Source organism: Kogia breviceps, chromosome 10, assembly GCF_026419965.1.
Source record: "Kogia breviceps isolate mKogBre1 chromosome 10, mKogBre1 haplotype 1, whole genome shotgun sequence".
Taxonomy (NCBI): domain Eukaryota; kingdom Metazoa; phylum Chordata; class Mammalia; order Artiodactyla; family Physeteridae; genus Kogia; species Kogia breviceps.
Window position 1 is genome coordinate 66,870,134 of NC_081319.1, and position 15,803 is coordinate 66,885,936.

The following is a 15,803-nucleotide window of genomic DNA, read 5'->3' on the forward strand; positions in this document are numbered from 1 at the left end:
CTTGTGTTTCATTCTAGACAAAAATAATAACCTGAATCTCATCATGAAGAAACAAGCAAAAAAGACCCAAATTAAAGGACTACGAAACAGAAGCAAGAAAAACTACAGTCCTTCAGCCTGTGGAACAAAAAACACATTCAGAGAAAGATACACAAAATGAAAAGTCAGAGGACTATGTACCAGATAAAGAAACAAGATGAAACCCCAGAAACCAACTAAATGAAGTGGAGATAGGCAACATTCCAGAAAATAAATTCAAAATAATGATAGTGAAGATGATGATCCAGGACCTTGGAAAAAGAATGGAAGCAAAGATCAAGAAGATGTAAGAAATTTTTAACGAACATCTACAAGAATTAAAGAACAAACAGAGATGAACAATACAATAACTGAAATGAAAACTACACTAGAAGGAATCAATAGCAGAATAACTGGGGCAGAAGAACGGATAAGTGACCTGGAAGACTGAATGGTGGAAATCACTGCCATGGAAGAGAATAAAGAAAAAAGAATGAAAAGAAATGAAGATAGCCTAAGAGACCTCTAGGATAACATGAAATGCATCAACATTCGCATTATAGGGGTTCCAGAAGGAGAAGAGAGAGAGAAAGGACCCGAGAAAATATTTGAAGAGATTATAGATGAAAACTTCCCTAACATGGGAAAGGAAATAGCCACCCAAGTCCAGGAAGCATAGAGTCCCAGGCAGGATAAACCCAAGGAGAAACATGCAGAAGCACAGAGTAATCAAACTAACAAGAATTAAAGACAAAGAAAAATTATTAAAAGCAACAAGGCGGGGGGGCTTCCCTGGCGGCGCAGTGGTTGAGAGTCTGCCTGCCGATGCAGGGGACACAGGTTTGTGCACCAGTCTGGGAAGATCCCACATGCCGCGGAGCAGCTAGGCCTGTGAGCCATGGCCATTGAGCCTGCACATCCGGAGCCTGTGCTCTGCAACGGGAGAGCCCACAACAGTGAGAGGCCCACGTACTGAAAAAAAAAAAAAAAAAAGCAACAAGGGGAAAATGACATATACAAGGGAACTCCCATAAGGTTAACAGCTGACTTCTCAGCACAACTTCTACAAGCCAGAAGGGAGTGGCATGATATATTTAAAGTGATGAAAGGGAAGAAACTACAACAAACATTACTCTACCCAGCAAGGATCTAATTCAGATTTGACAGAGAAATCAAAAGCTTTACAAACAAGCAAAAGCTAAGAGACTTCAGTACCACCAAACCAGCTCTACAACAAATGCTAAAGGAACTTCTCTAAGTGGGAAACACAAGGGAAGAAAAAGACCCACAAAAACAAACCCAGAACAATTAAGGAAATGGCGATAGGAATATACATATTGATAATTACCTTAAATGTGAATGGATTATTTGCTCCAACCAAAAGACTCAGACTGGCTGAATGGATACAAAAACAAGACCCATATATATGCTGTCTACAAGAGACCTACTTCAGACATAGGGACACATACAGACTGAGAGTGAGGGGATGGAATAAGATATGCCATGAAAATGGAAATAAAAAGAAAGCTGGATTAGCAATTCTCATATCAGACAAAATAGACTTTAAAATAAAGATTATTACAAGAGACAAAGAAGGACACTACATAATAATCAAGGAATCAGTCCAGAAGAAGATATAACAATTGTAGATATATATGCACCCAACATAGAAGCACCTCAATACATGAGGCAAATGCTAACAGCCATGAAAGAGGAAATCAACAGTAACACAGTAATAGTGGGGGATTTTAACACCTCACTTACACCAAAGGACAGATCATCCAGACAGAAAATTAATAAGGAAACAGAAACTTTAATTGACACAAGAGACCAGAAGATTTAATTGATATTTACAGTACATTCTAACTGAAACAGCAGATTACACTTTCTTCTCAAGTGCACACAGAACATCCTCAAGGATAGATCACATCTTGGGTCAGAGATCAAGCCTTGGTAAATTTAAGAAAATTGAAATAATATCCAGCATCTTTTCTGACCACAATGCTATGAGATTAGAAATAAATTACATGGAAAAAAAACATAAAAAATCACAAACACATGGAGGCTAAACAATATATTACTAAGTAACCAAGAGATCACTGAAGAAATCAAAGAGGAAATAAAAAAATACCTAGAGAAAAATGACAATGAAAACTTGATGACCCAAAACCTATGGGATATAGCAAAAGAAGTTCTAAGAGGGAAGTTTATAGCAATACAATCCTACTTCAAGAAACAAGAAAAATCTCAAATAAACAATCTAACGTTACACCTAAAGGAACTAGAGAAAGAAGAAGAAACAAAACCCAAAGTTAGTAGAAGGAAAGAAATCATAAAGATTAGAGCAGAAATAAATGAAATAGAAACAAAGAAAACAATAGCAAAGATCAATAAAACTAAAAGCTGGTTGTTTGAGAAGATAAACAAAATTGATAAACCTTTAGCCAGACTCATCAAGAAAGAGAGGGAGAGGATTCAAATCAATAAAATTAGAAATGGAAAAAGAGAAATTACAACGGACACTACAGAAATACAAAGCATCCTAAGAGACTACTACAGCAACTCTATGCCAATAAAATGGACAACCTGGAAGAAATGGACAAATTCTTAGAAAGGTATAACCTTCCAAGACTGAACCAGTAAGAAATAGAAAATATGAACAGACCAATCACAAGTAATGAAATTGAAACTGTGATTAAAAATCTTCCAACAAACAAAATTCCAGGCCCAGATGGCTTCACAGGTAAATTCTATCAAATATTTAGAGAAGAGGTAACACCCATCCTTCTCAAACTCTTCCAAAAAACTGAGGAGGAAGGAGTTAGGTGAGGCCACCATCACCCTGATACCAAAACCGGACAAAGATACTACAAAAAAAGAAAATTACAGACCAATATCACTCGTGAATATAGATGCAAAATTCCTCAACAAAATACTAGCAAATAGAATCCAACAACACATTAAAAGGATCATACACCATGATCAAGTGGGATTTACCCCAGGCAGGGATTCAAGGATTATTCAATATATGCAAATCAATCAATATGATATACCATATTAACAAATTGAAGGATAAAAACCATATGATCATCTCAATAGATGCAGAAAAAGCTTTTGACAAAATTCAACACCCACTTATGATAAAAACTCTCCAGAAAGTAGGCATAGAGGGAACCTACCTCAACATAATGAAGGCCATATGCAACAAATCCACAGCAAGCATCATTCTCAATGGTGAAAAACTGAAAGCATTTCCTCTAAGATCAGGAACAAGACAAGGATGTCCACTCTTGCCACTATTATTTAACATAATTTTGGAAGTCCTAGCCATGGCAATCAGAGGAAAAAAAGAAATTAAAAATAATGCAAATTGGAAAAGAAGAGATAAAACTGTCACTCTTTGCAGATAACATGATACTATGCATAGATAATCCTGAAGATACCACCAGAAAACTAGTAGAGCTAATCAATGAATTTGGTAAAGTAGCAGGATACAAAAGTAATGCACAGAATTCTCTTGCATTCCTAAATACTAAAAATGAAAGATCAGAAAGAGAAATTAAGGAAACAATTGCATTCACCATTGCAACAAAAGAATAAAATACCTAGGAATAAACTTACCTAAGGAGGTAAAAGTCCTGAACTCAGACAACTATAAGACATTGATGAAAGAAATCAAAGATGACACACACAGATGGAGAGATATACCATGTTCTTGGATTGGAAAAATCAGTATTGCAAAAATGACTGTACTACCCAAAGCAATCTATATATTCAATGCAATCCCTGTCAAATTACCAATGGCATTTTTTACAGAACTAGAACAAAAAATCTTAAAATTTGTATGGAGACACAAAAGACCCCAAATAGCCAAAGCAATATTGAGAGAAGAAAAAACAGAGCTGGAGGAATCAGACTCCCGGACTTCAGACTATACTAAAAAGCTACAGTAATCAAGTCAATATGGTACTAGCACAAAAACAGAGATATAGATCAATGGAAAAGGACACAAAGCCCTGAGATAAACCCACGCACCTATGGTCAACTAATCTATGACAAAGGAGGCAAGGAGATACAATGAAGAAAAGACAATCTCTTCAATAAGTGGTGCTGGGAAAACGGAAGAGCTACATGTAAATAAATGAAATTAGGATACTCCCTAACATCATACACAAAAATAAACTCCAAATGGATTAAAGACCTAAATGTTAGACTATAAACATTAGAGTCACTATATAGGCACTATAAAACTCTTAGAGGAAAACATAGGAAGAACACTCTTTGACATAAATCACAACAAGATCTTTTTTGTCCCACCTCCTAGGGTAATGGAAATAAAAACAAAAGTAAACAAATGGGACTTAATGAAACTGAAAAGCTTTTGCACAGCAAAGGAAACTATAAACAAGATGAAAAGACAACCCTCAGAACGGGAGAAAATATTTGCAAATGAATCAACAGACAAAGGATTAATCTCCAAAATATATAAACAGCTCATGCAGCTCAGTATTTTAAAAAAGCAACCCAATCAAAAAATGAGCAGATGACCTACCTAGACATTTCTCTACAGAAGACATACAGATGGCCAAGAGGCACATGAAAATCTGCTCAATGTCACTAATTTTGGAGAAATGAAATTCAAAACTACAAAGTGGTATAACCTCACACCAGTTAGAATGGGCATTACCAGAAAATCTACAAACAAATGCTGGAGAGAGTGTGGAGAAAAGGGAACCTTCTTGTACTGTTGGTAGGAATGAAAATTGATACAGCCACTATGGTGAACAATATGGAGGTTCCTTAAAAAACTAAAAATAGAATTACCATATGAGCCAGCAATCCCACTACTGGGCATATACCAGAGAAAACCATAACTCAAAAAGACACATGCACCCCAATGTTCATTGCAGCACTATTTACAATAGCTAGGTCATGGAAGCAAACTAAATGCCCATTGACAGATGAATGGATAAAGAAGTTTTGGTACATATATACAATGGAATATTACTCAGCCATAAAAAGGAGTGAAACTGGGTCATTTGTAGAGACGTGGATGGACCCAGAGACTGTCATACAGAGTGAAGTAAGTCAGAAAGAGAAAAACAAATATCGTATATTAATGCATACATGTGGAATCTAGAAAAATGGTACAGATGAACCAGTGTGCAAGGCAGACACAGATGTAGAGAACAAATATATGGACACAAAGAGGGGAAAGCAGTGGGGGTGGTGGGATGAATTGAGAAATTGGGATTGACATATATACACTAATATGTATAAAATAGGTAACTATTTTATAGATAACTATAAAATATATAAAATATAACTATAAAAAATATAACTATAAAAGTAACTATAGTAACCTATAGTTACTATAGGTAACTATTTCTTATATAAAGGAAACCATAAAGGCATACATCTAAATATAGTACATGACTCTGGGTTACATTCTGGATTGAAAAAAAAAAAAGTGCTATAAGAACAATGTTATAAAGGACAGTGCACTAATTTTCCACTAATCTGGGCAAGAAAGAATGAGTTTGGGATGAGGGTACTAGCTGTGGAAATTAATATAAAATATATGTTCAAAAACAGTATTGTATCTATGCTAAATTTCCTAAATTTGATAAGTGTAATGGGTTATATACGAAAATTTTCTTATACTTAGAAGATCCATGTAGAAGTATTTAAGGATGAAATATTGTGATGTCCATATCTTACTCTCAACTGGTTCAATAAAATGAAGAAGAATATTATATATGATGATGGCAATGATAGACAGATAGATACATAGATAGATAGATACATAAATAGATACATAGATAGAGATATAAAGCAAATGTGGCAAAAATGTTAAATAATGGGTGCATATAGGTGAAGGGTATTTGGTGTTAATTGTAGTTTTCTTGGAATTTTTCTGTATCTTTGATATTTTTTAAATAAAAAGGTTAAAAGTTTGAAAAGAATATATCTATTAAAACGTTTTTAGTTTTAATATGCATATGTTAGTTCTAACAAATCAGAAATATCATCTATCAATGTGCTATAATGAATTCTTTGTTAGCCAGAAGCAAAAATACAATGGAACTGTCACTGCTTACTTATTTTGAAGGTACAGACAGTTATTTGGCAATAGATGCTAATCATACTGGTTTATTTAAACCGATTTGTTATGAAAAGATATCCTAAGAAAGAACAGGGGTGGGGGGGGATCTAAAACTTTGCAAGAGAATAAAAATTTACCCTTAAAAATAGAAGACAATAGACTACAGGGGGACAAGGGAGAAGAAAGGAAGGCAGATTGGAGGCACTAATTTTGTATAGACAAGAAAGCATGAGTTTGGGACCAGGGCAATAGCTGTGGAGGAAGTGAGAATTGAGGAGACTCAATATATTTTCAGAGTAGATCTATGATGATGCTAATGGACTGGATACGGGGTATGAGAGACAGAGAGGAGTCAGTGGTCACTCCAAAGTTTTGGACCTGAGTAAGAAAATGAGTATGAATAGATGCTTATAGGAGAACAAACCCTGGTATGCAGCTCTATATACAATGACCTCTTCGAAGGAAGGGAGGATGAGGGGCTTCTGGGATGCTGGTGAGATTCTATATTTTGATCTGGGAGATGGTTATAAGGCAACATCACTACAGATGCTATGGACATTAAAAGAATAACAAGGGAACACTGTGAAAGACTGTATGGTCACAAAACTTTGGGTGATTATGATGTGTCTATATAGGTTCATCTATCACAACAAATTTACCACTCTGGTGAAGGATGTTAGTAATGGGAGAGGCTATGGATGTGTGGAGGCAGAGGCTATATGGGAAAGCTCTATACCTGACTTTCAGTTTTGCTGTGAGACTTAAACTATTCTAAAAAATAAAGTCTTAATAATTTTTTTTAATGGTTAGATAACCTCTCACAAGGATCTACACCAAGAAAATGATAGAACAAGAACACAAATCCAGGTCTTTCTGATTCCATGGAACTGTGATCTTAACCATTTTATCCTACAATACTTCTCAGAGAGATGCCTCTCAGAGATGCAACTCGTGACAGTGGCCAGATGGAAATGAAAAGATTGGACTCAAGAGAAAGGAGTTGGATGGAGATGTACTCTCAGTTAACCTGGCCATATCCCTCAGTTATCCATTTAAGGAACTCCCATTTGGAGCCTGGGATTTACTAAAGGTGAAAAGTCTCCCATGGATGCAATTCCTGGTGAAAAGCCATCTACAGGACAAGTGCAGTGGATTTGAAATCAGACCTATCCATGCTTATTGGATCTTCCAAAAAGTAAGTGCTTGTTACAAAATCGGAACACATTTCTAGAGTAACTTGACATCGTCTCAAAGAACCTTCAAGTCTTAACATATACAACTTTCAGACAGCATATAACTGAAGAAAAGACAGAAGTTTACAGAAATTCACAACGGCTGGATTTCTGGAACAAAAACTTAGTATTCAACTGCTCCCTTGACTCTGAGATAAAAAGGCCTTTACAATAGCCAGAATACATTGGGAAGAGTTACAGCTCTGCTACCCTAGGGGAACAAGCTTAAAAGGCAAAGAAAATGCACTAATCTTCCCAATTTGAGGAATTCTAGAAGGAAAAAATGCCTGAATTTGCAAGCAAAGAACACTTTTATCTCCTTATTAGCTGAAATTAAAAAGGTCCCCAGCTATTGCACCTGTACACATATCCACCTGCTAGAAGGTATAGAAAAACCAATCAAATCACTCTGGAATGCATTCATGGTGGAATAGATAAATCCTCTTCTTCCTGTCCTATTTCATTTGCATCTTGCATGTGACCCTGACTGCATGAGCAATTCCTCACAAATAAAAGCTGCAGGAACATTCAGTACTCATTTATTATTCCATCGTCATAGGCCTGACATACCCAAAACAAAATGTAATTATGTACAGCACTGTAAACAACATTATCTCCAGCTACTACTGTGGATAAATCTCAGTTTCAGAGGACACTATTGGAAAAAAAATACAGTAATGAAACTTCATAAGTGGAGTGCAAAGTGTCACCTGAAGAGCGTAGGAAAGTTTGAATGCCAGGTTAGGAAAGAGAGAAGGGAGGGATGGGGAGAGAGAGGGAGAAAGAGAAATAGGAGGGAAGTTCAAGGAAGGACCAAGGGGGAAGAGTGAGAATCATGGCTTCTGAGTTTTGCTATCCCAATGCATAGCTAAGAATACGTTAAGGAGTTAGAATTGAATTTTGAAATGTGTTTTTAATACATTTCAAAGTTTAGTTACATCTCAAATAAAAAGTAATTATTTAAACTCATGATGCTCAATCCAACCCAAAATTTACTTAAATTATTTCTTGTTACATAAAGTTACAGTAAAATCAACTTTTCCTGGAGCAATTCTAAGATGAGCATCCACAGCAACTTGAACACCTGTCGTCTGCTACATTGTAAACAGTCCCATTAACTACAACATAAATACTGCGATTTGAAAGAAGAAACACGAAGACAGGACATAGTAATCGGAGATGTCAAAAGTATGACATGGTGACAATAACAAGGAATTTCAGTAGTAATGCCAGAGAACTCACAGTACATTCAAGTCCAAGGTACCAGCTGCCTACGGAGCCTGGTGTCACATGTCAAACTAGTAGATGTCAAGAAAGCAGTGATAGTAACGACAAGGTCAGGGTCAGCCGACAGACCTTAATTGACAAACACTTGCCTGTGCCAGCTGCTGATATTGATGAGCTGCAAAGATGACAAAGCATTGTACAATTATGCTCTCCTTCCTCCCGCTTCCCCAACAACTCTGGACCAGAAATAGAAATGCATCTGTTAATTCAATCTCATCTGAATATATCAACCTGTCTCAACCTTAGCAGTGTTCTAAGAGAAACTCTTTGTCTGGAAATGGAGGGAGGCCATATTTTAAAGGCTATGAAAAGGGCCTAATCTGATTCGGTTGCAAAAGTGTCACTCTTTCAAGTGATATGCATGCATGTATATACATGTATGTGTATATGAATATATATGTATATATCAAATGACTAAGATTGACAGAAACAACCTTAAATTGAAAGCCTTAAGTAAAAACCTCAGATTTACTATAGCATCTATATTAAATTAAGTGGGACTCTCAAGTCAGCTCAAGCAATTTTGCTAGGTATCATCTATGTGCCAGGAACTAAGAAAATAAAAATGAAAAGGTCTGTTCTTGCTCTCACTTGAAGTCATAGCCTTAGGAGAGAAAGAGACAGACAAACACAAAATATTACACAATGAGGTAACTGCTACGTTAATCCATAGATGGGGAAAGTGCTATGCTCATTCATAGATGGGGAGAAAATACTTGTAGTACATAAAATCGAAAAGAAAAAGGATTCAGAAGTCAAAAATATATTTTAAGGGCTTCATAAATCAGCTTTTAAGAAATGGAATAATTATTTAAGAAAAAGATTTTTTAATGAAATGGAATAATTAGCAAATTTGGAAGGAGAAAATTCACAGAATGAGAAACACAAATGACAAAAGCAAAACAGGAAAAGATATGCAATCTTCCTAGTAATCAGGAATGCACAAATGAAACCCATAATGAAATGTCATATCCCCCCCCCACCAAATTGGCAACATTAGATGCTGCCAGCATGCAGAGCAACAGGTAACATCACACACAGCTAAAGGGAGAGTAAGCCCACCTTGGAAAGCAGTTTGGCAATACCTCAGAACAGGAGACTGTGGGTACACTCAATGACCAGCAGTCTCATCCCTAGATGTATACCCTAGAGAAGCTCCTGCACCCGGCCCAGGAAATCACGTACATGAGTATTGTATTGATGTTTTACATTAGAGAAAAATGAGAAGAAAGTAAGCTAAATGCCCATCAACTTAAGAATAGATAAATACATCTGATGTATTTATCCGTGAAACAGTACAAAGCAATAAAATTAATTCCCTAGAATTATATGTATCAACCTACCTGTCTCTTAAAAGTAGAATATTGTGAAAATAGCAAATTATAAAAGAATAACTACCATAACATGATTTGTGTAGTATTCACAAAACCAGCTACATATAATTTTACAGATTATAGGTGGTATTAGTATAAAAGGCTCATGAAAATTATGAACACTAAACCCAGGATAGTAAACTCTGGGCAAGAGTGAGAAAAATAAGATAGAAAGAGGTAGATAAGAAGTTTCCTTTAATATTGAAAGGTCATTATTTCTCTTTCTTATGGATCAGAACTACTTTAAGATACTAACAATAAGCTCCAAAATTGCAACAAAAGCAGAGGTACAGGAGCAATTGGTTCTGCCTCAAGTAAATAACACTGAAATTAAAGTGAACAAAATGATGGTGGGTCATTATGGTATCAAAAAATAAATCTGGGGCTTCCCTGGTGGCGCAGTGGTTGAGAATCCGCCTGCCGATGCAGGAGACACGGGTTCGTGCCCTGGTCCGGGAAGATCCCACATGCCGCGGAGCAACTAAGCCCGTGAGCCATGGCCGCTGAGCCTGTGCGTCCGGAGCCTGTGCTCCGCAACGGGAGAGGCCACAACAGTGAGAGGCCCGCATACCGGAAAAAAAAAAAAATAAATAAAAAAATAAATCTGCCATGGAGAAGTCAGAATATCCTAAATTCTTTTGATAAAAATATATTCATCCAAACACTGATTTAGAGGGTTCACTGCTTTCTATTCATTTGCTTGCAACTGAGACTCTGAACATAGTTGCTATGATCGAATATTCTATGTAATCTGCACAAGCATTAAATGTCCCCCTTTTCATCACCACCAATGGAAACCTGGGAGCGTCTTACGAATATGAAGGTAGCACCATCCCAGTATCTTTCTCCTCTTGAAAATCAAACTGCTTGACAGCAACTCACTTTCAGAGCAAAATCTTTTCTGTGATACTGAACAGTGCTTGATCCCACTAGTGGGTAGCCATGGAGAGATGTTGAGAGCAAGAGAGAGATGGCATCTGTCTGTTGATGTTGCCATACAGTAGTTCAGCAGTGTAGTCAACAAACACTTATTAATCACCTACTGTGTTCAGCCACTGTCATGAGCAATTGGAGGGAGGTGAATTGCAAGTAATCTACTGCTTGCAGGAAGCTCCCAGAGAGACTTGTGAATAAATGAGGGCACCAGAGGGGGATACATCAGTGCCTGAGGGGACCAGGGGAGGTGGGAGGCTGGTCTGAACAGTAAAATAAAATAAAATGGCCCTTCACAGAAGTTTTGAAGGGCACTTCAGGCAGAATCACAAAATCATGACTCTTAGAGTTGGAATAGAGCTCGTTTAAAACAAGGTCTGTGAGGTCAGGGTGAGGAAGATTGGGGGAAGCAGGGCATAAAAGGAGGTGAAATAAATGTTCTTTCACCAACACTGGTGATGAAGTCTTGTCCAGGAAAAATTGGTCTGACTCAAGTGAAACAGAAAGTGCACTTTACTTTCAAAGTTTCTTCTGGTTCTTTGGGTAGATGGTATATCTATATCTATATCTATATCTTTATCTAGATAGATATAATTTTTTCTAAGACAAAAATTTATATATCTATCTGTAGGATAGAGAACCCACCCACTTATGGCCAATTAATCTATGACAAAGGAGGCAAGAGTATACAGTGGAGAGAAGACAGACTCCTCAATAACTGGTGCTGGGAAAACTGGACAACTACGTGTAAAACAATGAAATTAGAACAGTCACAGCATATACAAAAATAAATTCAAAATGGATTAAAGACATAAATGTAAAATACTATAAAACTCCTAGAGGAAAACATAGGCAGAGCACTCTGACATAAATTGCAGCAATATTTTTTTGGATACATCTACTAAAGCAAAGAAAATAAAAGCAAAACTAAACAGGACCTAATTAAACTTAAAAGCTTTTGCACAGCAAAGGAAACCATTAAAGAAAAGAAAGCCAACTGAATGGGAGAAAATATTTGCAAATGATATGACCAATAAGGGGTTAATACCCAACATATAGGAACAGCTCATATGACTCAATATCAAAAAAAAAAAAAAAAACAAATTACTCAATTTTTAAAATGGACAGAATCCTAGAGGGGTGGGATAGGGAGGGTGAGAGGGAGACGCAAGAGTGAGGAGATATGGGGATATATGTGTAGCTGATTCACTTCATTATACAGCAGAAACTAACATATCATTGTAAAGCAATTATATTCCAATAAAGATGTTAAAAAAAATGGGCAGAAGAAGTGAACAGACATTTTTTCTAAGAGGACATGTAGATGGTGAATAGGCATATGAAAAGATGCTCAACATCACTATCATCAAGGAAAGATAAATGGAAACCACAGTGAGATATCACCTCACACCTATCAGAATGGTTATCATCAAAAAGAACACAAATAGCAAATGTTGGCAAGGATGTGGAGAAAAGGGAACCCTTGTACACTCTTGGTGGGAAAGTAAACTGGTGCAGCCACTGTGGAAAACAGTATGGAGGTTTCTCAAAAAACTAAAAATAAAACTACCATATGACCCACCATATGACCCATATGATCCACTCCAGCATATATGTCTGAAAAAAATAAAAACACTAAAATTTGAAAAGATAAATGCACCTCAATGTTCACAACAGCATTATTTATAATAGTCAAGATATGGAAGCAACCTAAACACCCATCAACAGATGAATGGATAAAGAAGATGTGGTACATATATAATTTTTTCTCAGACAAAAAATTTATATATATATATATATGGATATATATATGGATATATATATGGATATATATAGAGAGAAAGAGAGCAATGATAGATAGGTAGATAAATAGATTTTTAAATCTGTTAAAATCTATTAATCTATTAAAGTTAATAAAGGGGCTTAATCTAATGACTTTGTTGTAAAAGTCAGAATATAAATATATGAAAAATATAAATATCAATTTAAAATATAAATATGTAAATTAAAATATATAATTTTTTATCTGAGAACATCTAAGAGCCCTGGGAAAGGCCAGGGAGAGGAGAGGGTGAAACAAAGCATCTACTGTGTGCTCTACATAATAAAGTCATAAGCATTTGGGGGTTTAGAGTCTAAAGGAGGTGAGAGAAGAAAAGGCACTGGGGGAAGGGTGTTCAGGGTTCTAGAATGAGAACAGGCACCCAGTAGAGGTCTTGGGGAAGGGGTATTGTATTGCACTAGGAATTACAAAATGGAAGGTGGCCAGAGCCCAGTGAAAAAGCCCCACAGCTGGTGATGGCAGAGAAATTTCTAAGAACAGAACATTCTGTACCCAATGTCAAGTACTTCCCATCCTTTGCTACATTGTAGATCCACCCCCACTGACTTTCTAACCTCCAGTAAAAGTCAACTTCATACAACAGTGTTGTGTTAGTGGCATTTGGAGGAATGCAGTGAGAGGGACCATTTCTAATGTGAGATTAAACAATGTGAAAAGAGGAAGAGTGACAACCAGAGTGATGGTTGAAGATCCATCAGAGAATGGTAATGGTAAAGGTGATGTTTCACAGCTGAAGTGTTTTCAAATATTCAAGACATCATAACTGCTCTACATTTTATATATGTATACATGTAAAAGATGGGACCAATACTACAAATAACAAATGGTGTAGAGGGTGTGGAGAAAAGGGAACCCACCTAATATGATCCATCAATCCCCCTCCTGTGCATATATCCAGACAAAACTATAATTCAAAAGATACATGCACCCCTATGTTCATAGCATTGCTTCATCCTCCTGCTACATGTGCTTAGCTCCCTGAGTGTGCCTCCTCAGCTTCTGGATGTTCCATGACTGACAAGGAACACTGGTGTGAGAGCGGCCTACCAGGGAGAGAATCTGCAGACATATACATGTGGAAGCCACCTGCCATGTGTAAGATACATAATGGAAAGACTCAAATGGCAAAGAACTGATTGAGACATCCGGCCAACAACCAGTGAGGAACTGACCTCCTCAGTCTGCCAGCTTCTGAGGAACTGGCTCCAGCCAACAAAAACCATGTGGCTGATAGGATCTTGGTGCTCTGGCCAGGTGTCAGGCCTGAGCCTCTGAGGTGGGAGAGATGAGTTCAGGACACTGGACCACCAGAGAGCTCCTGGACCCACATAATAGCAATCAGCAAGAGCTCTCCCAGAGATCTCTGTCTCAACATTAAGACCTAGCTCCACTCAACGACCAGCAAGCTACAGTGCTAGACACCCCATGTCAAAAAACTAGCAAGACAGGAACACCCATTAGCAGAGAGGCTGCCTAAAATCATAATAAGTTCACAGACAACCCAAAACACACCACTGGACACAGTCATGCTCACCAGAAAGACAAGATCCAGCCTCATCCACCAGAACACAGGCACCAGTCCCCTCCACCAGGAAGCTTACACAACCAACTGAACCAACCTTACCCACTGGGGGAAGACACCCAAAACAATGGGAATTACGAACCTGCAGCCTGTGAAAAGGAGACCCCAAACATAGTAAGTTAAGCAAAGTGAGAAGACAGAGAAATAAGCAGCAAATTAAGGAGCAAGGTAAAAATCCACCACACCAAACAAATGAAGAGGAAATAGGCAGTCTACCTGAAAAAGAATTCAGAGTAATGATAGTAAAGATGATCCAACATCTTGGAAATAGAATGAGGAAAATACAAGAAACGTTTAACAAGGACCTAGAAGAACTAAAGAGCAAACAAACAATGATGAACAACACAATAAATGAAATTTAAAATTCTCTAGAAAGAATCAGTAGCAGAATAACTGAGGCAGAAGAACAGATAAGTGATCTGGAAGATAAAATAGTGGAAATAGCTACCACAGAGCAAAAAAAAGAAAAAAGACTGAAAAGAATTGGACAGTCTCAGAGACCTCTGGGACAACAGTAAATGCACCTACATTCAAATTATAGGGGTCTCAGAAGAAGAAGAGAAAAAGAAAGGGACTGAGAAAATATTTGAAGAAATGATAGTTGAAAACTTCCCTAACATGGGAAAAGAAATAGTCAATCAAGTCCAAGGAGCATAGAGAGTCCCTTACAGGATAAATCCAAGGAGAAACATGCCAAGACACATATTAATTAAACTATCAAAAATTAATTACAAAGAAGAAATATTAAAAGCAGCAAGGGAAAAGCAACAAATAACATACAAGGGAATCCCCATAAGGTTAACAGCTAATCTTTCAGCAGAAACTCTGCAAACCAGAAGGGAGTGGCAGAACATATTTAAAGTGATGAAAGGGAAAAACCTACAACCAAGATTACTCTACCCAGCAAGGATCTCATTCAGATTTGATGGAGAAATTTAAAACTTTACAGACATGCAAAAGCTAAGAGAATTCAGCCCCACCAAACCAGCTTTACAGCAAATGCTAAAGGAACTTCTCTAGGCAGGAAACACCAGAGAAGGAAAAGACCTACAATAACAAACCCCCAAAATTAAGAAAATGGAAATAGGAACATACTTATCGATAATTACCTTAAATGTAAATGGATTATATGCTCCAACCAAAAGACATAGACTGGCTGAATGGATACAAAAAAAAAAAAAAAGACTCATATGCATGCTGTCTACAAAAGACCTGCTTCAGACATAGGGACACATACAAACTGAAAGTGAGGGGATGGAAAAAGATATGCCATGAAAATGGAAATAAAAAGAAAGCTGAAGTAGCAATTCTCATATCAGACAAAATAGACTTTAAAATAAAGACTATTACAAGAGACAAAGAAGGACACTACATAATGATCAATGGATCAATCCAAGAAGAAGATATAGCAATTACAAATATTTATGCA

General features: G+C 36.9%; 1 protein-coding gene across 46 annotated transcripts in view; it reads right to left on the minus strand.

Moving 5' to 3' along the window:
• MLIP (muscular LMNA interacting protein) overlaps positions 1-15,803 on the minus strand; it is a 269,496-nt gene that overhangs the window by 184,576 nt on the left and 69,117 nt on the right. For 11 of the 46 annotated variants that reach the window (XR_010835031.1, XR_010835032.1, XR_010835030.1 and 8 more), the window contains exon 2: positions 8,733-8,819. The exons of the other annotated variants lie outside the window; for them this stretch is intronic. Coding sequence is in view for 8 of the 11 variants with exons in the window: in XM_067005945.1 (XP_066862046.1) it covers positions 8,733-8,819 (87 nt within the window). In the remaining 3 variants the exon portion in view is untranslated. The remainder of the gene's footprint in view (positions 1-8,732; positions 8,820-15,803) is intronic. 46 annotated transcript variants of the gene reach the window in all.